The sequence below is a fragment of the Pristiophorus japonicus genome, chromosome 2, assembly GCF_044704955.1.
Source record: "Pristiophorus japonicus isolate sPriJap1 chromosome 2, sPriJap1.hap1, whole genome shotgun sequence".
NCBI classification, from domain to species: domain Eukaryota; kingdom Metazoa; phylum Chordata; class Chondrichthyes; family Pristiophoridae; genus Pristiophorus; species Pristiophorus japonicus.
In genome coordinates this window covers 17,669,722-17,693,118 of record NC_091978.1, presented here as the reverse complement: position 1 = coordinate 17,693,118, position 23,397 = coordinate 17,669,722, and the positions used below count along the sequence as shown (strand labels likewise).

The following is a 23,397-nucleotide window of genomic DNA, read 5'->3' as shown; positions in this document are numbered from 1 at the left end:
AAGTGTATATAGGGAAAGACTATTCCCTCCAATTAAAGAGTCAACAACAACAACTTGTATTTATAGAGTATCTTTAACTTAGTAAAACGTCCCAAGGCACATCTGAGATAAAAAATTTGGCACCGTGCAGCATAAGTAGAAATTAGCGCAGGTGACCAAAAGCTTGGTCAAAGAGATAGTTTTTAATGAGCATCTTGAAGGAGGAAAGAGAGGCGGAGAGGTTTAGGCAGGGAGTTCCAGAGCTTGGGGTCCAGGCATGGCCACCAATAGTTGAACGATTATAATCAGGGATGCTCAAGAGGGCAGAATTAGAGGAGTGCAGACATCTCGGGGGGGTTGTGGGGCTGGAGGAGATTACAGAGATAGGGAGCGGCGAGGCCGTGGAGGGATTTGAAAATAAGGATGAGAATTTTGAAATCGAACTGGAAGCCAATGTAGGTCAGCGAGCACAGGGGTGAAGGGTGAGTGGGAATTGGTACGAGTTAGGACACGTGCAACCGAGTTTTGAATTACCTCTAGTTTACGTAAGGTGGAATGTGGGTAGGCAGTGACAAAGAGGGCGTCAATTTAAAGCTTTTATTGTGTGAGAGAGGCGAGAGGTGAGATATTTCTGATTGTTGAAGCATTGAATGCTTTGCCTCAAGGAGGTGGAGGCTATTAAATCCTTTAAGAGAAAATTGGTTAATTATTTGGAGCAGAGGAAGAGAGAGGATGATGGGGAGAGAGCAGGGCAATGGGATCAGATTAGCTTGCTCTAGCCAACAGTTGGCACAGATATGATGGGCTGAATGTCCTTTTGTGCCACTATGTAAACCTCTATGATTCTGTCTGGATAAATTCCCTCGGAACTGGCAGAAGATCTGGGACAAGTTTGCAACACTGAACCAGTTTTGTCTCTGAATATAGAGTCCACAGTCATAGGAACAAGAGGCGGCCATTCAGCCCATCGGACCTGTTCCGCGATTCAGTTTGATCATGACTGACTTGTACCTCAACTCAATATTCCCGCCTTTGCTCCATTTCCCTTTACAGTCTTACCTAACAAAAATCTATTAATCTCAGTCTTGATAGATCCAATTGTTCCCCAACATCCATAGCCCTGGTATCATTCTGGTCAGTCGAGATTATTATAGTTGTGTGTTGTTAAAAGATCTCTATTCAACAATTGGTATCTGGAGTTAGGGAAACGGTTCAATGAATCTTGACTAAAATACATCTGATATAACCTTACATCCTGCAATATAGATTCTATATGGGTTATTTTTGTTTTTAAATACTCCCACATGAAGAAATGAGCTAGACAAGTTTGAAGGAACGTGCACTGTGGCATTTTTAAATAGTTAGTCAAAGACTTTTGTGTTAGCTGAGCATTCCAAATATAATGAAAACATGATAAAGGTGTTAGAAATAGAACCATCTGCCACACAAATGAGGTTGTCCATGCTGTCAGATCAGCAAGGAGCTAGCAAAGCCTCTTAAGATGTTTTATGTTATTAGTAGGTGTCAGCCATGGCTCAGTGCTGGCACTCTCGCCTCTGAGTCACCAGGTCACGGGTTCCAAGAGACTCCAGAAATTCGAGCACATGATTTAGGCTAACTGCAGTGAGAGAGTGCAGGAAAGTCGGAGGGTCCGTCTTTCGGATGAGTCGTTAAACCGGGGACACGTCTGCTCTCACAGGTGGGCATGAAAGAACCCATGGCACTATTTGAAGAAGAGCAAGGGAGTGCTCCCAGTGTCCTGGCAATATTTATCCATCAACCAACATCACAAAAACAGATTATCTGGTCATTTAACTCATTGTGGGACCTGGTTGGGCACAAATGGGTTCCCACACTTAGCTGCGTTACAAAGGTCATTACACTTCAAAACTAATTGATTGGCTGTGAAGCACTTTGGGACGTCCTGAGGATGTGAAAGGTGCTGAATAGAACCAAGTTCTTGCTTTCTACAACTGCCGAAGGAATTCTTTATGGGTGTCAAAGTTGAAATATTGGGATGATATTAACTAACAAAGGGGAATAGCATGACACCAAGGTGCATATGAGAACCTTTCTCAATTGTATGTGAAAATCAATGAAGAAATTTGCTACATGTGTCTTTGTAAATGTTAAAATACTCAAGATGATAAGAATTCTGAAGAACAGGAAAAGCCATTTGGTGCAAATAGGTAATTACTTTTTGATAAATCTCAACCGACCCACCTTCTTACCATATTGAAAGTATTTTCCCAGCTCCAATCACCCTTCTCCAAAGTCTTTGAACACATTGTCACCTCCCAAGTACGCATCTTTCCCCACAACTCCATGTGTGAATGTCTGCAATCAGGCTTTCACTCCTACCAAGGCACCAAAGCGGCCCTAATCAAATTCACAGATGACATCCTCTGTGATTGTGACCGTGATATATTGTCCTTCATCGCCCACCTCGACCTGACAAAGTCAATTAAGCCATCCTCATCCCAAGCCTCTCCTCCATTGTCCAGCTCAGAGGAATATCCTCGTTCTTATTCATTCGTAGCCAGAGCATCTCCATTAATGGCTTCCCTTCCTGCTCCATACCATTACCTCTGCAGCCCGTACAAGGATCTATCCTTGGCCCTCTCCTATTACATGCTGCCCATTTGCCACACCATGTGAAGACATAAAGTCAGTTTCCAGCTCTACCACTCCTACAACTCTGCACTGCCTCTGTGTTTATCAGACTGCTTCCCTGACATCCCATTTTCGATGAAACACAATTTCCTCTACTGCACCCTTGCCGTGGCTTCCATCCCCCTCCCTTGCCACTGTCAGGTTGAAACAGACTATCCGCAACCTCAGTGTCCTATTTGACCCCGTGCTGAGCTGCTGACCCCATATCTACTCGATCGCAAAGTCTGCCTACTTCTACATTCATAACATCTCCAGTCTCCTTTCATGCCTCAGCCTAGCAGCTACTGAAATGCCCTTTCATGACTTTCTCACCTCAAGATTCGACTATTACAATGTTCTGAAGTACTGTATACAGTTTTGGTCTCCTTATTTCAGGAAGGATATACTTGGAGGCAGTTGAGAGAAGGTTCACGAGGTTGATTCCTGAGGTGAAGGGGTTGTCTTATGAAGAAAGGTTGAGCAGGTTGGGCCTTATCGCATTGGAGTTTAGAAGAATGAGAGGTGATCTTATTGAAATGTATAAGATCCTGAGGGGGCTCGACAGGATAGATGCAGATAGGATGTTTCCTCCTCTTGGGGGAATCTAGAACTGGGGGGCATAGTTTCAGAATAAGGGGTCGCCCATTAAAATGGAGACTAGGAGGAATTTCTTCTCTCTGAGGGTTGTGAATCTGTAGATTAATCTACCGCAGAGAGCTGTGGAGGCTGGGTCATTGAGTATATTCAAGGTGGAGATAGACAGATTTTTGAATTATAAAGGGAGTAATAAGTTATGGGAGGCGGGCAAGGAAGTGGAGTTAAGGTCAAGATCAGATCAGCCATGATCTTATTGAATGGCGGAACTGGCTCGAGGGGCCAAATGGCCTATGCCTGCTCCTATTTCTTATGTTCTTATGTTCTCTTCGCCAACCTCTCATCTTCCATGCTCATCCAAAACTCTGCTGCTTGTTTTCCAATCTTACAACAAATCCTGCTCACTCCTGACCTGGCTGACCTATATTGTCTCCTCGTCTCCCAACACCTCCAATTTAACATGCTCATCTTTGTGTTTAAATTCCTTCATAACCTTGTCCCTACCTATCCCTGTCACCTCCTCCAGCCCTACAACCCCCCCAGGAATTCCTTCGATTCTGACCTCTTGTGCATCTCCCTTCCCTTCGGCCCACCATTGGCAGCCGTGCCTTCATCTACCTAAGTTCCAAGCCTTTGTTACCTCTAAACTTGACTACTCCAACGTACTCCTGGCCGGCCTACCACATTCTACCCTATATAAACTTGAGGTCAACCAAAACTCAGCAGCCTGTGTCCTAACTTGCACTAGGTCCCGTTCACCCATCATCATAGGAGTCGAGGATGACTTGCTTCCACACGATAAATGAGTTCTCAGGTGACTGAAGAGTCCAATGCTGAACCTACAGTCTCTGTTACATGTGGGGCAAACAGTGGTTGAAGGAACAGGTGGGTGGGGTGTCTGGGTTGCCATGCGCTCCTTCCGCTGTCGACGCTTGGCTTGAGCTTGCTCACGGCGAAGGGACTCGAGATGTTCAGCGCCTTCCCAGATACTTTTCCCTCACTTTGAGCAGTCTTGGGTCAGCGATTCCCACGTGTCGATGGGGATGTTACATTTTTTCAAGGAGGCTTTGAAGGTGTCCTTGAAGCGTTTCTTCTGCCCACCTGTCGGAGCTCCGAGTAGAGCGCTTGTTTTGGGAGTCTCATGTCAGGCATGTGGGCGATGTGGCCTCTCCAGCGGAGCTGATCAAGCGTGGTCAGTGCATCGATGCTGGGGATGTTGGCCTTGGTGAGAACACTGACGTTGGTGCGCCTATCCTGCCAATGGATATGCAGGATCTTGCGGAGGCAGCGTTGGTGGTACTTCTCCAGCATTTTGAGGTGCCTGCTGTACATAGTCCATGTCTCTAAGCCATATAGGATGGCAGGTATCACCACTGCTCTGTAGACGATGAGCTTGGTGCTGGGTTTGAGGTTCTGGTATTTAAACACTCTCTTCCTCAGGCAACCGAAGGCTGCACTGGCATACTGTGCTCGCTCATTACATTGGCTTCCGGTTAAGCAACGCCTCGGTTTCAAAATTTTCATCCTTGTTTACAAATCCATCCATGGCCTCGCCCCTCCCTTTCTCTGTAATATCCTTCAGCCTCACAACCCCCAAGATATCTGTGCTCCTCAAATTCTGCCCTCTTGAGCATTCCTGATTATAATCGCTCAACCATTGGTGGCCGTGCCTTCTGTTGCCTAGGCCCCTAAGCTCTGGAACTCTCTGCCTAAACCTCTCTGCCTCTCCACTTCTCTACCTCTCTCTCCTCCTTCAAAATGCTCCTTAAAACCTACCTCTTTGACCAAGCTTTTGGTCACCTGCGGTAATTTCTTACCTGGCTCAGTGTCAATTTTTTTTTTGTCTTATAAGAGTCCTGTGAAGTGCCTTGGGACATTTTACTACATTCAAGGCACTATATAAATACAAGTTGTTGTTGCTCTGGAATTTTCTTCCTAAACTCCATGGGTAGAACCTCCACTTTTGTGCTTATCGCCCATAAATGGGCGTTATTTCCGGCGTGGGCGTTTAAAAAGGGTTTTCAGATTGCCGGCTTCTCACCCATTCTCAAAATACCTAGTTTCCATTTTTGAAAATGGGCGTTACCACGAGCGTTATCAAATGAACGGTAGTGTTAAATTTTTTGACCTTCTGCCGTAAAGTGTGGCCGTCCTTAGCAACGTCATGGCAACGCTCGATTCCCGTGATTCAGGAGTTCAAGGGTCATCATGACATGCGCAGAACCTTGTAGCACGTTGGCTCAGATAGCTGCACCATTACACGCTGGTGATTCCTTAACATCAAAGGGTATAATCACACTTAACTTCAATCAGCTTAAACTTTAACTGTCACCAAGGTGATGCCCACCATTGATGTATGACTTGCACACCCAGCAGTGTATCACCCTTATAAATAACACCAACATTCTTTCAGGCAAAGCAATCATTGATGAGCTCCTGACGTAAGGCTCTTGCAGCTATCATGCTACCACAGGTCCTTTCATGCGGTCTACAGGGGAGCGGGGGCATGGCTTCAGCAGTCAGCCTGATTGTCTGGGCTGATGCCAGCATTCTCCACCTCGTCCTCCTCTTCCTCTCTCTGGTGAGGTGGACTGTCAGACTCATCAGGCAATTCTTGTCCCCTCCTGATAGTGAAGTTGTGTAGCATGGAGCACATCACCATGAATTGAGCTACCTGCTCAGGGTGGTATTGGAGCTCGCCTCCTGAGTGGTCCAGGCATCTAAAGCGTTGCTTCAGCACTCCAATGGTTTTCTCCACTCTATTGCGAGTTGCTCTGTGTCTCTTGTTGTATCGTCTCTCGACTTCGGTGTGGGTCTCACACAGGGGGTGTCATCAGCCAGGTGGCGAGGCCGTATCCTTTGTCCCCAAGCCTCCAGCATTGACCTTGTGGCTCATTGTTAAACAAGTCAGATACAGTGTTCTCACGCAGGATGTGAGCATCATGGATGTTGCCCGGAAATTGAGCATTCACTGCCAGTATAATGTGCTGGTGGTCCACAATCAGGGAGTGGAATCCCTTGCGGTTCCTGAAAACCTTAGCATCCTGAAAAGGTGTCCGCATCGCGATGTGAGTACAGTCTATTGCTCCCTGCACCTTGAGGAAGTTTGCAATTCTGGAGAAACCTAGAGCCCTCTCACTCTGTGCCGCCCTGGTCATAGGGAAGCTGATCAAGTCCCTCCTGTGTTCATACAGGGATTAGTGACCTGTCTAATGTAGCGATGTGTGGCATGCTGAGAAAGTCCGCAAATGTCGCCAGCTGTGGCCTGAAAAGAACCCGAGGCATAGAACGACAGTGCCGTGGTGACTTTGACCTAAACATTAATGGACAGTGCAGTACTGATGGTGCTGGCAGGCTGCAGATCTGCCCTTATCAGCTGGCATACCTCAGTGATAACCTCTTTGTGGAAGCGCAGCCACCGAAGGCAGGTGGTGTCGGGCAAGTTGAGGTAAGAATGCTTCTCCCTGTACTTGCGGTGGGTGCAACGTCTGGTCTTCCTCATCTGTCTGTCACGTCTTACATTGGGCACATAATGCAGTGGAGCGTTCCTTCGGCGATGTCGAGTCTGCTGCATGTATTTGGTCACCAAGAGATGGTGAGAAAGGACAGGCCCCATTGCAGTAGCTCTCTGTTTGGCACCGATTGGTCACAAACAAGGAATGTCCTGGCGAAGACACCTCTTCAGTTCCAATCGGTCACAATGTGGTCAAGATGTTTTTACAGATGTTCACATCAACTCCAATGATGTGCAGAGTACATCCGAACTCCCCCGAGGTTGAAGCACAGCAGTGTTTTAAAGGACGCTACATGTGATCTAGAACATGGTGTCCATAATGCTGTGATTAGTTCCGGTTAGTTCCACTTTTTGTGGGCGTTTTTTTGGGCGAGCGATATTGTGGGCGATTTGTGTGCGAGGTGGTGAAATTGACGCTGGGCGATCTCATGGCCGCTAGTTTTGGTAAATATGCTCTTTACGACAAAAAAAAGTGGACGGGTGTTAATATTGAATCTCGGTGTTAAATCCGTGCGGAAAGTAACGCTCGGCGATAAGTTTCCGAAAAATGCCAGCAAGTTTCCATTTTGTACCAAAATGGGCGATATATGGGCATTATATGTAATTTCAGCGGTAAAATAGCCGTTAAGTGGGCGTTAAGCATACAAAGAAAGTGGAGGTTCTAGCCCGATGTCCTCCATTAAGATCCTTCTTAAAACCCACCTCTTTGAACAAGCATTTTTCTCGACCCCCTGAATCTCATGATTTGGCATACTGTCCATTTATTGGGCTTAATGTTCCCCAATTATCTGCATCGTTTTTCTGGTGTGCACCATTTTTCTTTTGCAATAAATTCAAATCTCCAAGTTTCCCCAAAGTTTCTGCGCTAGCGTAATTCACTTAGGTACGATTTCTGGCCATTTAAGCAAGTTTGGCCAGCTCCGATTTACTCCAGTTTTTCTTAGGGAGGCGTATGTGACCACTCTGGAAAAATCTGGGCAGTTAACAAAATTGACGCAGGTAAAAGAATCAGCGCAGCAGGTGCAGTTCCACGGCCCAGACAGCAGCAGCAGCGAGGGGGAGAGAGGAGAGGGGGGGGAGAGGGAAGGGTGGGGGGGCGGTGGTGGCCTTTTGGGTAGGGTTAGGAGTGGCAACTGACGCCGGGAGTTGGGAGTGCGGGGAGGGAGGAGGGAGGGATCGACTTTTGGCATAAACTCTAATAATTTAATGCTGGTAAGTTGCTACAGTGTGCAAGGTGCGTGTGTACAGGTTGCTGTGAGCTGGCCAGAATGTGTTGTACGTTTCACTTTCCAGCCTCAGCCCGCAGTGTGTCCCTCGTTACCCTGGCAACCCGATCTTTTTGGCGCAGATGTTCGGCTCCACCCCCAAAGCTAAAGGACAGGCTAGGCGGCGCCAAAATCAACAATTCAAACGGGGAAAGTTGGCTGATTTTTTTTTTGACGTAGTTGGGCCCCAAATAAACAGGCGTAACTCTTCAAGTATGCCAAAAATCAGCTTTGGAGAAAATTGAGCCCTTTGTCTTATTGCTCTTCTCTAAAGCACCGTGTGATGTTTTCCCACGTGAAAGGTGATATATAAATGCAAGTATTGTTACAGCCCTCAATTTCTTTCCACCCCAGAATCAGTTGCCTCTTTAACTGTATACAGGTACAACATCTCGAATCCGGAGTTCCGAAAAGCAGGATTGTCCAAAAACCGGACATTTTTGAGAAAAGCGCTTTTCAGATTGAGTAGTCCGGAATCCAGAATCATTGTCCGAGCCTTGCTGAATGATCCTTGACCCGACCCAGCCCGACCTGACCTGAGTCACATGCGACCTGACCCGACCTGACCCAAGTGCTCCCCTCAACCCAGCCCGGCCTGACCTGAGTCACATGCGACCTGGCCCGACCTGACCTGAGTCACATGCGACCTGGCCTGACCTGACCCATGTGCTCCCCTCGACCCGGCCCGACCTGACCTGAGTCATGTGCGACCATGCCTGACCTGACCCATGTACTCCCCTCGACCCGGCCTGACTTGACCTGACTCACACGCTTTGGTTATGCTAAGCCATTTCAATGTCCGACTTAAAAGCAGGAAAAATACGAAAACCGGCACGGCCTCAGTCCCGAGATTGCCGGATTTGAGCCGTTGTACCTGTACTTTAATGGCTTCCTTGGTAGCTTATTCCACAACACTAATACCCTTTAGGATGAATAGTGTCTGACTTCCTTTCCTGCTTCCAACTTCCTTACCTTTAACTTGAGTGTCTAAACTTTTATCACAGTGAATTGTTGGCTCGGATCAACCTCATGAATCCCCTTCATAACTTTCCAATATTTAATTCAGTGCAGGTTGATCCTCCCTTATCCGGAACCCTCGGGACCTGGCCTGTTCTGGATAAGGGATTTTTCCGGACGAGGGGTCACGTTAAATTGGATGGTACAGGTACTGAGCAAGGTGATATTGGGGCTGGCTGGCTTGGGCCTCGGAGTACGACAGAGAGATCATGGGGGGCGTGGGGACAGTGGATCGCAGGGTTACAGAGAGCGTGAAGTCCAGCTACATAAATGCCGTGGCTACTAGAGCAGGTCAGAGGCTGGGTACTGTATGGTGTTCGTTTCCCACTCTACTTTGATTCATAGACCTCGGGAATAACATGAAGGACTCCACGTAACGCAAAGTTTCGGCATAAACCCAACTGTTAGTTTATTACACAAAAACAACTAAAAATTACAGAGCCAGACTTCTTAGAGATTGATCGAAGACATACAATCACCCATCCAGCCAGTTGCTGCTGTTGTCGAGCTAGTGAAGGTGTTGGGACCGGCTGCTTGTTTCATGGTCGTTGTTCCTTTTTCCTGCTGTTCTGAGGTGTTTCTTTCACCGGTTCCCCTGAGCTGTTTTTTCTTCCTTCTTCCTGTTGTTCCGAGTTCTTGTTCTCAGCTCTTAGATATATATCCATTTGATTATATACATCTCCTACTGGGCTGCTTTTAGTTAATGCATCTGGATGAGTCTCGATGGCTGTGATGATGGGCCTGGATCTGTTTAGATGGCCACAATTCGCACACGGAATCGACAGGGCAAAGATAACTCCTTATCTTTTGTGCCCCGTTGTCCAAAAATGCACGCATTGTGGGATCCTTTGTTGTCCTGGGTTTTTGCAGACTTGTAGTTTTCATAGGGAACTGGTTTTTCCCCTCCGGCCAATGAATCCATGGGCTCCTCTGCTTAATTATATCAAAACTCTTTGTCTCGATGTTAATCAGGTCTCGCTCCTGACTGCAGAATTTGCATTAATCAGTTAAAAGTCACCACCTGCCCCGGTCTGGCATTCTTTCTCCCGCCAACAATCCCACAGGTTTTCTTTAAAGCATTTTAGCCCATGGCCTCTTGCTGTGCCTTGATCATGAAATGTGTAAACCTTACAGTATTCTGCAGCGAGTGTCTTACCTCCTGACTCACTTTCCACCATCTACAAAGCACTTGTCTCTCGGAGTGTGATAGAGTACTTTCCTGGGTGAGTGCAACTCCAACAACACTCAAGAAGCTCGACACCATCCAGGGCACAGCAGCCCACTTGATCGGCACCCCATCCACCACCTTCAACATTCACTCCCTCCACCACCGGCGCACTGTGGTTGCAGTGTGTACCATCCACAAGTTGCACTGCAGCAACTCGCCAAGGCTTTTTCAACATCTCCCAAACCCGCGACCTCTACCACCTCGAAAGACAAGGGAAGCAGGCACATGGGAGCACCACCAGCTCCAAGTTCCCTTCCAAGTCACACACCATCCTGACTTGGAAATATATTGCCCGTTCCTTCATCGTCGCTGGGTCAAAATCCTGGAACTCTCTCCCTAACAGCACTTTGGGAATACCTTCACCACACGGACTGCAGCGGATCAAGAAGGTGGTTCACCAAGGCAATTCGGGATGGGCAATAAATGCTGGCCTTGCCAGCGATGCCCAAGAATGCCCCAAAACATTCTCTGTGCTACATTCCTGCAAGGCCAGAGAAGGGATTATAAATGACATGTAAAATATTAGTCCGTTGTAGGACCGTCTCAGACTCTGTTAACTCGTCACAATATGTTTTAACATTTTTAAATTGTTTTGCTCTTGCTTCCTGTTTAATGTTTCTTTGTATTTGTTCTCGGTCACGTATTATCTCTCTTTCCATTGTCGTTAAGGATAAATAAGGTATTTCAATTTATTTATTCCCTTATCACATCACTGAAACATCTCAAAGTGCTTCACAGAATGAATTGCTTTTGAAGTGCGGGGGCTGGGGTTATCCAGAAAAAACGAGAGCAGCCAGAATATGAATGTTGTGAAACTTCATAGTTGGTGCGTACTTTGTTTCCTGTAGTTTCCCTGTCAACTGTGTTTGCTTACAGCAACAGCAACAAACAACAGGCCTTTAAAAAAAACCAGAAATACCATGACTAACCGCTGCTCCGTGAAATGTCCTCACACCAAATCCTACTCTTGTAAACCTTGGTGACATCCTGTCCTTTGGGACTTGGCCCATCATCTGCTGTCTCTACGTGGAAATGGATAGTGTTCCTCTTCACCCTCCTCCCACACTGCTCCATCTTCCTCCAGTTCATAGAATCCTAGAAATATACAGCACAGAAAGCGGCCAATCAGCTCATCGTGTCTGTGCCGGCTGACAAAGAGCTATCCAGCCTAATCCCACTTTCCAGCTCTTGGTCCATAGCCCTGTGGGTTACAGCATTTCAATGCGTTGAGGGTTTCTGCCTCGGCAACCCTTTCAGGCAGTGAGCTCCAGACTCCCACCATCCTCTGGGTGAAAGAAGTTCATGTTAACTGCCCTCTAATCCTTCTACTGTTTACGTTAAATCTATGTCCCCTGGTTGTTGACCTCTCCTCTAAGGGAAATAAGTCCTTCCTCTCCACTACCGGAGGTGCTGTCTTTAGGATGAGCCGTTAAACCATTTGCTCTCTCAGGTGTATGTAAAAGATCCCATGGCATATTTCGAAAAAGAGCAGGGAGTTATCCCCAGTGTTCTGGCCAATAATTATCCCTCAACCAACAACACTAAAACAGGTGATCTGCTCCTTATCACATTTCTGTTTGTGGGAGCTTGCTGTGTGCAAATTGACTGCCCACATTACAACAGTGACAACACATCAAAAGTACTTCATTGGCTGTAAAGCGCTTTGAGACATCTGGTGGTCGTGAAAGACGCTATATAAATGCAAGTCTTTCTTTTCTTTTTTTCTTTTATCCACTCTATCTGAGCCCCCCCATAATTTTAAATACCTCAATCAAGTCTCCCTCAGCCTCCTCTGTTCCCAAGAAAACAACCCCAGCTGATCCAACCTTTGCTCACAGCTGAACTTCTCCAGTCCTGGAAACATTGTCATAAATCTCCTCTGTACCCTGTCTAGTGCAATCACATTTTTAACTGTGTCACGAAATGGATGCTGCTTGAAGGGTGACATCTGTACAGGTGGCTCGTTATTCATAGTTAAAGAGACTTAGCTATATAAAATTCAGCCTGAAAAGCTACAACTATTTTAAAGTAACTTTCAATCAAGTGCTACTTTTTTTTTGAGGGCACCAAAAACCATAAATTAACAATTGAACATTAAGGGAACCTTTGTCAAATCAAATCAAATTACAATTTTGTTCCCTGTTGAAATGATGCACTTCAGTCCCTCCGGTGCCCACCTCTCGCGGAAGGCCGTGAGCGTACCGGTGGACACCGCGTGCTCCATCTCCAGGGACACCCTGGCTCGGATGTAACCGCGGAAGAGAGGCAGGCAGTCGGGCTGAACGACCCCCTCAACCGCCTGGACTGGCTGATGGCCCCCTTGGCCATGCCCAGGAGCAGTCCTACGAGGAGGCCCTCCGACCTGTCCGCTCCCCTCTGCACAGGGTGCACAAAGATCAGGAGCGTGGGACTGAAGTGCAGCCAGAATTTGAGGAGCCATGCTGGACCAGCATATTAATGGGCCGGTGTCAGCATCAAATACTGATGAAGTGTAGCAATGGCCAGAGACGGGGGAAAGCATCCTTTGCTCTGCTTTTGTTATGTTGATTGAGGGATAAATATTGGCCAGGACACTGGGGATAACTCCCCTGTTCTTCTTCAAAATAATGCAGTATGTCTGAACTCCGATACATGCGTCAATTTGAGTTCCTCCACCCGAGGTCCTTGCGGCCTTGCAGAGTGCGAATCTCAATTAGCGGCGAATTAACGTTTTGTGATTCCCATTTATAACTAAATTGAGGCTGTGTCAAATTAGTTTAAGAGGAGTCCGCTTATAGCTGTGGAACTGAACAGGCTTTTGCCTCACCAGTCCCAACCTTTAATCCAATCATCCAATTATGTCAATTTTCATCTTGTGACTATTTAGCTTTCCGAAGCCTCAGGCAAATTGTGAAATGGCCATTGTCTTAGTAGAAAATACTCGTTTTTTTTTTCATGGGTTTCCAATCATGCAAGATGAGTACTATGGGTCAAGTCATGTGACCAGATCGGGGTGGGGCGGGGGAGAGGGGTTTTGATCAGACAGATGAAGCAAAAATAATTAGAAGCAGCCTAACTCCATTTCAGAAAGGAAGATCATGCTTGGCAACCTGATACAATTCTTTGAGGAAATTCTTTATAAGAGGGCAACTAAAAAAAAGAAAGAAACGATTTATATAGCGCCTTTCATGACCATCGGACATCTCAAAGCGCTTTACAGACAACAAAGTACTTTTGGAGTGTAGTCACTGTTGTAATGTAGGAAATGTGGCAGTCAACTTGCGCACAGCAAGCTCCCACAAACAGCAATGTGATAATGACCAGATAATCTGTTTTTGTTAATGTTGATTGAGGGATAAATATTGGCCAGGACACTGGGGATAACTCCCCTGTTCTTCTTCAAAATAATGCCATGGGATCTTTTACGTCCACTTGCGAGAGCAGACAGGGCTTCAGTTTAATGTCTCACCAGAAAGACAGCACCTCCGGCAATGCAGTAGTATCAGCCTGGATTCTTTTTGTGCTCAAGTAGAATTTGAACCCACAACCTTCTAACTCAGAGGTGAGAGTGCTACCCACTGAGCCACAGCTGACAAACTAAACAAAATCTATAGCAATGGCAGTTGCCCCTGATGATTAAAGGACCTCTCCCTGACCCATGGGATCAGTGGGAGTGATCCAGGGCAGATGCACCTAGAATCATAGCAGCTTACAACACAGAAGGAGGCCGTTTGGCCCATCGTGCCTGCGCTGGTTCTTTGGAAGAGCTATCTAACTTGCTCTTTCCCCATAGCCCGGCAATTTTTTCCCCTTCAAGTATTTATCCAATTCCTTTTTGAAAGTCGCTATTGAATTTGTTTCCACCACTCTTTCAGGCAGTGCATTCCGGATCGTAATAACTCGCTGTATAAAAAAGAATTCTCCTCATCTCACCTCTGGTTCTTTTGCCAATTAAATCTGTGTCCTCTGGTTACCGACCCTCCTGTCAGCAGAAAACAGTTTCTCTTTATTTACTCTTATCAAAAACCCTTCAAGATTGTGAATGCCTCTGTCAAATCTCCTTGCTTTCAGGAGAGCAACCCCAGCTTCTCATAGTCTCTCCGCCAAACTGATGCCAAGATGTGCTGCCCAATGGAATTTTAGCCCTAAAAGGGACAGGATTTTCACGGCTTCACAAAATGCTATTAACCAGGATCGGTCAGATAAATGACCCACAAAAGCTAGCGAAACGATTGGTTGGTTCAAAAAATGACCAATCGAGTGGATTCTCAAGCTGAAGAAATAATCTTCAAAGATTATACTGAGGAAGAAAAAAAAAATCCGTCATCTTGAACAGGCTAACCACGCAATCGGGCGACATCAGATAATGTAGCACCGTCAATGAACGCAAGCAATAATGGCTCTCCTGCAGTGAGCTGTTCAAGGCCATTGAGTTTTTATCACTTCACATCATCACTTTCTTCCTTGCGTGCCTTCAATAAATCATCGGCAGGGCAAAAAGGGAAGCTTTTTTTCCCCCAAAAATAAGGATATTCATAACCCCTCAAGTGCTTCTTTACAAAAAAGCCAATTAAGTATGTAATGTGAGAATTAGTAGAGAGAGATGTTTCAGAGACTGCAGCTGCCCTTTTCTGTAATAACCAATTACAGCAGAATGATATACCGAGGCATGAATACCAGCTTAATTAGTGCTAAGAGCTTAATTATAACTTTTGCCTCTCAGTCATTCTGAGAAGAGATTTCTTGAGGCAATTTGCAATGCTGACTTTCTTTTTAATGAGGTGGCATTAATGCAATTTGATCTGCATTTCTTAATTCACTTTTGCGGAAAGAAATATTCAAATGAGAACTAGCAGATCTCCGGGTGCTGTTGCTCTCGGTCGGTCCAGAGATGTACTGTTTTATTGTGACAGGAGCATTATCGCATGTAATGCACCGTGAATTGTTCTGCTACCTTGTTCTGTCCCTTTGAACGTCACAGAGTCTCATTATAAACAGAAGCTTACAGCACAGAAGGAGGCCATTCGGCCCATTGTGGCTATGCCGGCCCTTTGAAAGGGGGAGCCAATGGGTCCCACTCTCCCTGGTGTCCTGGGGCCAATGTTTATCCCTCAATCAATGTAACAAAAACAGATTATCTGGTCATTATCACATTGTTGTTTGTGGGAATTTGCTGTGCGCAAGTTGGCTGCCGCGTTTCCCACATTACAACAGTGACTACACTTCAAAAGTTCTTAATTGGCTGTAAAGTGCTTTGAGACGTCTGGTGGTCGTGAAAGGCGCTATATAAATGCACTTCTTTCTTTCCCTGTGGCCTGCAAATTCTTCATTTTCAAGGATATATCCAATTTCCCTTTAGAAATTCCTCTCCGCATAACCGAAGTTCCCGCTATCATTCGAATAAAGCTCCTCCGCACCCTCTCCAAGGCTTTGTAACATAATAACCAGCATAAAACAAGTGGAAATGATCAGGGCCCTGAGGAAAGCGGGCAATGTATGCCATCGTCATTCTTGAATCCTTCGTTATCGAAATGATCTTTCGGTTTTCAGTTCTGTTGAAGGATTAGAAACCCCCCCCACCTTACCCTATGTACCTGCGGTGTATTTAAAGCACTTTCTGGTTTTGTTACAAGTCTGTTTATTAAAAAGGATTACATCGGACATACAGCACAGAAACAGGCTATTTGGCCCAACCTGTCCATGCTGTCATTTATGCTCCACATGAGCGTCCTGCCATCCTTTCTCATCTAACTCTATCAACATAACCCTCTATTCCCTTCTGCACAGTAGTATCGTGGTTATGTTACTGGACTAGTAATCTGGAGACATGAGTTCAAATCCCACCACAGCAGCTGGGGAATTTAAATTCAGTTAATTAAATAAATCTGGAATGAAAAGCTAGTATCAGTAATGGTGACCATCAAACTACTGAATTGTCATAAAAACCCAGCTGGTTCACTAATGTCCTTTAGGGAAGGAAATCTGCTGTCCTTACCTGGTCTGGGCCTACATGTGACTCCAGGCCCACAGCAATGTGGTTGGCTCTTAACTGCCCTCTGAAATGGTGGCTCACCACCACCTTCTCCAGGGCAGTTAGGGATGGGCAATAAATACTGGCCTTGCCAATGATTCCCAGGAACAAATTTAAGATACCATTCTCTGGGTAAAGAAATTTCTTCTGAATTCCCTATTTGATTTCTTATATTGATGGCCTTCTCGATAAGTGGAAGCATTCTTTCTGTGTCTACTCTATTAAAATCTTTCATAATTTTAAAGACCTCTATTAGGTCACTCCTAAACTTTCTCTTTTCAAGAGAAAAGAGACCCAGCCTGTTCAATCTTTCCTGATAGGTATAACCTTGCAGTTCTGTAAATCTCTTTGCACCCTCTATTACCTTTTTATAATCTGGCAACCAGAACTGTAAGCAGTACTTCAAGTGCGGTCTCACCAAGGTTCGATACAAGTTTAACAAAGTTAAAATTCTACCCCTCTAGTGATTGTGGCTTGCAAAAATTCAAGACAGCAATGCCCTCATTACTGTACTTTCTCTGCACAGCACGCGTGCCGATCAGGATCCCAAGTCTCAAAGACGTCTGTTAACTTTTTGTTTTGTTTTGACTTATTTCAGACTGCTCAGATTTCCAAGTTTCGGCAGGTTACCTCGATGATGTGCGACTTGATGGAAAGGCGGTCTCAACTTCTGTCAGGAACCCTGCCACAGGATGAGCTGAAGGAACTGAAGCAAGAAGTCACCACAAAAATTGACTTTGGCAACAAGTATGTTTGACGTCTCTGTATTCTCGCGGCTACAGCTTGTCTGATGCATTGGTGTGAGTTGAGGTCACCTTTAAGGGTACGGTAGTGTTGTGGTACGTTGCTGGACTCGTACCCGAGACCTCGACAAAGAATTCTGTAAAACGTGAGTTAGGAACATAGGAACAGGCCATTCAGGCCCTCGAGCCTATTCCGCCATTCAACGAGATCATGGTTGACCTCCGACCTACTTCCATATACCTGCCTTTCCCCCATATCCCTTAATACCTTTGGTTAACAGAAAGCTATCAATCTCCGATTTATAATTATCAATTGGTCTAGCATCAATTGCCGTTTGTGGAAGAGAGTTCCAAACTTCTACCAATGTTTGTGTGCAGAAGAAATTTCCTAACATCATTCCTGAAAGATCTAGCTCTAATTTTTATACTATGCCCCCTAATCTTAGAATTCCCAACCAACAGAAATAGTTTCTCTCTATCTACCCTATCTGTTCCCCTTAATATTTTGAAAAACTGCGATTAGATCATCCCTTTAACCTTCTAAATTCTAGGGAATACAACCCTAGTTTGTGTAATCGCTCCTCGTAACTTAATCCTTGAAGTCCAGGAATCATTCTGGTAAACTTATCCTTCATCCAATCCTTCCTAAGGTGTGGTGCCCAGAACTGCTCACAGTACTCCAGCTGTGGTCTAACCAGAGCGTTGTACAGCTGCAGCATAACTTCTACCCCCTTGTACTCTAGTCCTCTAGATATAACGGCCAGCATCCCATTAGCCTTTTGATTATTTGCTGTACCTGTTCATGACACTTTATTGGAGTATGTACCTGGACTCCCAAGTCTTTTTGGACCTCCACTGTTTTTAGCCTTTCACCATTTTAGGTACAAAGCGGATGAAATCATTTGCCACAGTTTTGCCCATTCACTTAATCAGTTGAAATCCCACCCATGTGATAATTTGAATTCAGTTTAAAACATCTGGAACTAAATAACTGGGATCAGTAATAGTGACCAGGAAGCTGTCGGATTGTCGTATCAACCAATTATCTCACTAATGTAAGGAAGGAAACCCGCTGTCTTTATCCAGTGGCCTTTTTGTGACTCTAGTCCCACTCCAATGTGGTTAACTCTTGCCCTCTGAAGTGATCGAGCAATCCACTCAGTTGTACCAAACTGCTATATGAACAGGAGTAGGCCAACCAAGCCTGTTCTGCCATTCTGTATCGTAACTCCATCCACCTGCCTTGGCTCCATATCCCTTTATACCCTTGGCTAGCCAAAATCTATCAATCTCAAATGTGAAATGATTAATTGCGACACCATCTACTGCTTTTTGTAAGAGAGAGCTCCACACTTTACCACCCTTTCTGTGAAGAAGTGCTCCCTAACTTCTATCCTGAATGGCCTGGCTCTGATTTTAAGATTATGTCCCCTTGCCCTAGACTCCCCCCACCAGTGGAAAAAAAAATCTATATACTGTCTAAATCTATCAATTCCTTACAAAATCCTAAAATATAGACCCAAAGCTTGGTTGGAGCTGATAACCATGTAGATTACAGTTAGGTACATGTATTTTTAGAAGCGACAATTTTGAGTGATCTGGGTCAGCCTGAACTTTGTTCTGGGCTGTGGAAATGTTTAGGAACTGGAGGGTTCTAACAGATCATTCCTATCTTTATTCCTTGCCATCGGGTTTAGAATTTCCAGCTGGGACAAATATTGGCAGTGTGATCGACTGGACAAGTCAGGTGGGGAATGGAGTGGTGGTGGTGGTTATTGAGTGGGGAGATCTATTATACCGGATGCCTACTCAATTCTCAATGTAATTTCATTTCTGGAAAATACATGTGAATACTAAATCAATGGAATAAAAATTGGGCAGGATCTACCAGATTCTGCCACCTACTCTATCAGAATCTGCCAGATTCCTGGCCAGATGATGAAGAGAAAGATTTACTTCTTCATTGGGTAGAGTGCATCTGAAGGCGATCTGTGTATAGCCTGAGATTGAATGGACTGAAGGGCCTTTTCTCTATAGCTCGGTTTGGCAAGGGATGCTTATTGCTACTTTGAGTATCTCCTGCCAATATGTGGAACTATTAATGGCACTAGATTGTCCAACTGGTGATAATTTGTTGTCTACGGCTACAAAAACAAGTTTAAAACATGTCCACTCTCATCTAACTGCTGTCATTGGCGTCACTAACTTTGACAAATGTCTTTCTTAGTTCATTAGTCTCCTTGTATTGCAGGATGCTGGAATTAGATCTTGTTGTTCGAGATGAGAACGGCAATATTCTTGATCCGGACCAGACAAGTGTCATCAGCCTATTCCAAGCGCACAAGAAAGCCACCCATCACATCACAGAACTAATGAGAGAGGAGACGGTAAGAGGCCAATATTGACGTGCAGTTGTTTTTCCTCCTTCTTGCAGTGCATTGTGGGAAGGGTCACCTTGGCAGCCACCTTGCATTCTATGACTGGGCTGTTCAACTCATCCACAGCAATAATAAGAACATAGGAGCAGGAGGAGGCCATTCAGCCCCTTGAGCCTTTCCTGCCATCCAATGAGAACATGGCTGAGTTGTGACCAAACTCCAAATACCCGCCTTTGGCCCATATCCCTTGATAACCTTTGGTTAACAAAATTCTATCAATCTCAGATTTGAAATGATCCTAACATCAGTTGCCATTTGCAGAAGCCAGTTCCAAATTTCTACCCCTTCGCATGTAAAAGTGTTTCCTAATTTCATTCCTGAAAGACCTGCCTCTAATCTTTAGACTATGCCCCCTAGTCCTAGACTCCCCAACCAGCGATAATTGTTTCTCTCTATCTACCCTATCAATTCCCCTTAATATCTTGAAAACTTCGATCAAATTAGACCTTAACCATCTAAATTCCAGGGAATACAATCCGAGTTTGTGTAATCTCTCCTTGTAATTTAACCCTTGGAGTCCAGGTATCATTCTGGTAAACCTACACTGCACTCCCTCCAAGACCAATATATCCTCCTTAAGGTGTGGTGCCCAGAACTGCTCACAGTACTCTAGGTGTAGTCGAACCAGGACTTTGCATAGCTGTAGCATAACTTCTACCCCCTTATATTTTAGTCTCTAGATATAAAGGGCATCATTCCATTAGCCTTTTTGATTATTTTTTGTACCTATCCATGACACTTTAATGATCTTGGTACATGGACCCCTAAGTCTCTTTGGACCTACACTGTTTCTAGCTTTTCACCATTTAGAAAGTACTCTGTCTATCGTTTTTAGGTCCAAAGTGGATGACGTCTCATTTGCCTACGTTGAAATCCACAATGCCACAATTTTGACCATTTGCTTAATCTATTAATATCTCTTTGTCATTTCATGCTTCCATCGACACTGCCTACACTGTTGCCTATCTTTGTGTCAACGGCAAACTTCGATATGTGGCTTTCTATCCCATCGTTAAGTCATTAATAAATGCAATGAGTAGTTGAGGCCCCAACATAGATCCTTGTGGGACACCACCAGTCACATCCTGCCATTTACAGTACCTGTCCATTATCCCTACTCTCTGTCTCCTGCCGCTCAGCCAATTTCCAAACCAGGTCAATAATTTGCCTTCAATGCCATGGATTTCAACTTTAGCAAACAGTCTCTTATGAAGAACTTTATCAAATGTCTTCTGGAATAAATAACATCTCTAGATAATCCCCTGTCCACTACTTTAGTTACCACTTCAAGAAATTCAATTAGGTTCGTCATGTATAACCCCCTTTTCAAAAATCCATGCTGGCTCTCTCTGATCAGCTGAAAACTTTCAAGGTGTTCAGTCACTCCTCAATTATAGACTCTAGTAATTTCTCAGCAACAGAGGCTAACTGGTCTATAATTTCCTGGTTTCCCTCTCTCACCTTTCTTAAATAGCGGTACGACATGCGCAGTTTTCCAATCTAAAGGAATGGTTCCCGAATCGAGATTCCTTTGGAAGATTATAGTTAGGGCATCCAGAATGTCCTCACCTACAATCAGGCTCTGCAAGTCGACATAAATGTATAAGTTTTGTAACTAGCTTGAATGCTGTAGAAGGCCTTGCAATAGAAGCTTGCTGCTATGAGATGCTACTTTCCAAAATGCACTGGAGGTAGGAGAACAATTGCATCTTCAGTAGCGATGATGTAAACTGGATCTCTCTAAAAAAATGGCAGCGGGATATGACTGAGTCAGTCAGTAAAGAAGCTTGGGCTAAAAATTAAATAGATTAATGCCAGCTGTTGGCGTTGGCGAAGGGCACTAAAGAGTTATCGCCTGGGCGCAGCGAAAATAGCGCCGCTCACGAACTTGTATAAGGTTTTTAGCGGCGGCGCCATGGAAACCATCTTCAGTGTTTTTGCTTAGTTTACCGCCTGGTGCTGATCATGCCAGAAAAAGCAGGCGTTCACAGCTGTCGTGGGGCGCTAATGAAAGGAATGTGTGTATAAGGTAAGTTTTAGATATTTGATTTAATTTATTTTTGCACAGATTTCACTTTCTCCGATCTTTCTTATAAGAACATAAGAACTAAGAGCAGGAGTAGGCCATTTGGCCCTTCGAGCCTGCTCCGCCATTCAATGAAATCATTGCTGATCTTGGCCTCAACTCCACTTTCCTGCCCACTCCACATAACCCTTCACTCCCTTTGTTCTATGTTAATGTTTTATTTAGATCCCTTGCAATTTTTTAAAACGTTTTCAGGTGCTCCAGCTGACCTCCCCTTTAAGCATTACCTTGCAAGTATTATAGCACCAGAACTTCAGTTGCACTAACGGCTAAGCACCCAAAGAGAAGTGTGGAATGCTTCCCTTAGCGCTCCACTCCATTCTTAGGGGGCTAAAAATCAATATCGCTACCACCGGTGCTAAAATTAGCACCCAGGCGATGTTAGTCTTAAAATGGTCGATAATCAATTTCATAGAAACATAGAAAATAGGTGCAGGAGTAAGCCATTCGGCCCTTCTAGCCTGTACCATCATTCAATATGATCATGACTGATCATTCAACTTCAGTACCCCATTCCTGCTTTCTCTCTATACCCCTTGATCCCTTTAGCAATAAGGGCCATATCTAACTCCCTTTTGAATATATCTAACGAACTGGCCTCAACAGCTTTCTGTGGTAGAGAATTCCACAGGTTCATAATTCTCGGAGTGAAGAGGTTTCGCCTCATCTCGGTCCTAAATGGCTTACCCCTTATCCTTAGACTGTGACCCCTGGTTCTGGACTTCCCCAACATTGGGAACATTCTTCTTGCATCTAACCTGTCCAATCCCATCAGAATTTTATATGTTTCTATGAGATCCCCTCTCATTCTTCTAAATTCCAGTGAATATAAGCCTAGTCGATCCAGTCTTTCTTCATATGTCAGTCCTGCCATCCCGAGAATCAGTCTGGTGAACCTTCGCTGCACTACCTCAATAGCAAGAATGTCCTTCCTCAGATTAGGATACCAAAACTGTACACAATATTCAAGGTGAGACCTCACCAAGGCCCTGTACAATTGCAGTAACACCTCCCTGCTCCTATACTCAAATCCCCTAGCTATGAAGGCCAACATACCATTTGCCTTCTTGAGCGTCTGCTGTATCGGCATGCTAACTATCAATGACTGATGTACCATGACACCCAGGTCTCGTTGCACCTCCCCTTTTCATAATCTGTCACCAATCAGATAATATTCTGCCTTCCTGTTTTTGTCACCAAAGTGGATAACCTAACATTTATCTACATTATATTGCATCCGCATTTGCCCACTCACCTAACCTGTCTAAGTCACCCTGCAGCCTCTTAGCATCCTCCTCACAGCTCACACCGCCACCCAGCTTAGTGTCATCTGCAAACTTGGAGATATTACATTCAATTCCTTCATCTAAATCATGAATGTATATTGTAAATAGCTGGGGTCCCAGCACTGAACCTTGCGGCACCCCACTAGTCACTGCCTGCCATTCTGAAAAGGACCCATTTATTCCTACTCTTTGCTTCCTGTCTGCCAACCAGTTCTCTATCCATGTCAATATGGATGATGTAAACTGGATCTCTCTAAAAAATGCAGCTGGACATGACCAATACCATGTGCTTTAATTTTGCTCACTAATCTCTTGTGTGGGACCTTGTCAAAAGCCTTTTGAAAGTCCAAATACACCACATCCACTGGTTCTCCCTTATCCACTCTACGAGCTACACCCTCAAAAAATGCTAGAAGATTTGTCAAGCATGATTTCTCCCCCCGGCCTTACTTTCAAATAAATATGCCGTCATTTAAAAAAAAATGGTTCCTCTTTAAAGAGGCATCAAAGTCATCAAAAAACATTTGATGAGTTCTGATATTTTCTTTGTCATCAACAGTGGCAAGTGAAATTCTCTACTTGAAA

General features: G+C 44.9%; 1 protein-coding gene across 3 annotated transcripts in view; it reads left to right on the top strand.

Moving 5' to 3' along the window:
- Positions 1 to 23,397, top strand: part of LOC139236054 (dedicator of cytokinesis protein 2-like) — a 1,544,097-nt gene that overhangs the window by 198,234 nt on the left and 1,322,466 nt on the right. For all 3 annotated transcript variants that reach the window (XM_070866795.1, XM_070866794.1, XM_070866796.1), the window contains 2 exons: positions 16,858 to 17,006; positions 19,254 to 19,389. In XM_070866795.1, coding sequence (XP_070722896.1) covers positions 16,858 to 17,006; positions 19,254 to 19,389 — 285 coding nt within the window. The remainder of the gene's footprint in view (positions 1 to 16,857; positions 17,007 to 19,253; positions 19,390 to 23,397) is intronic.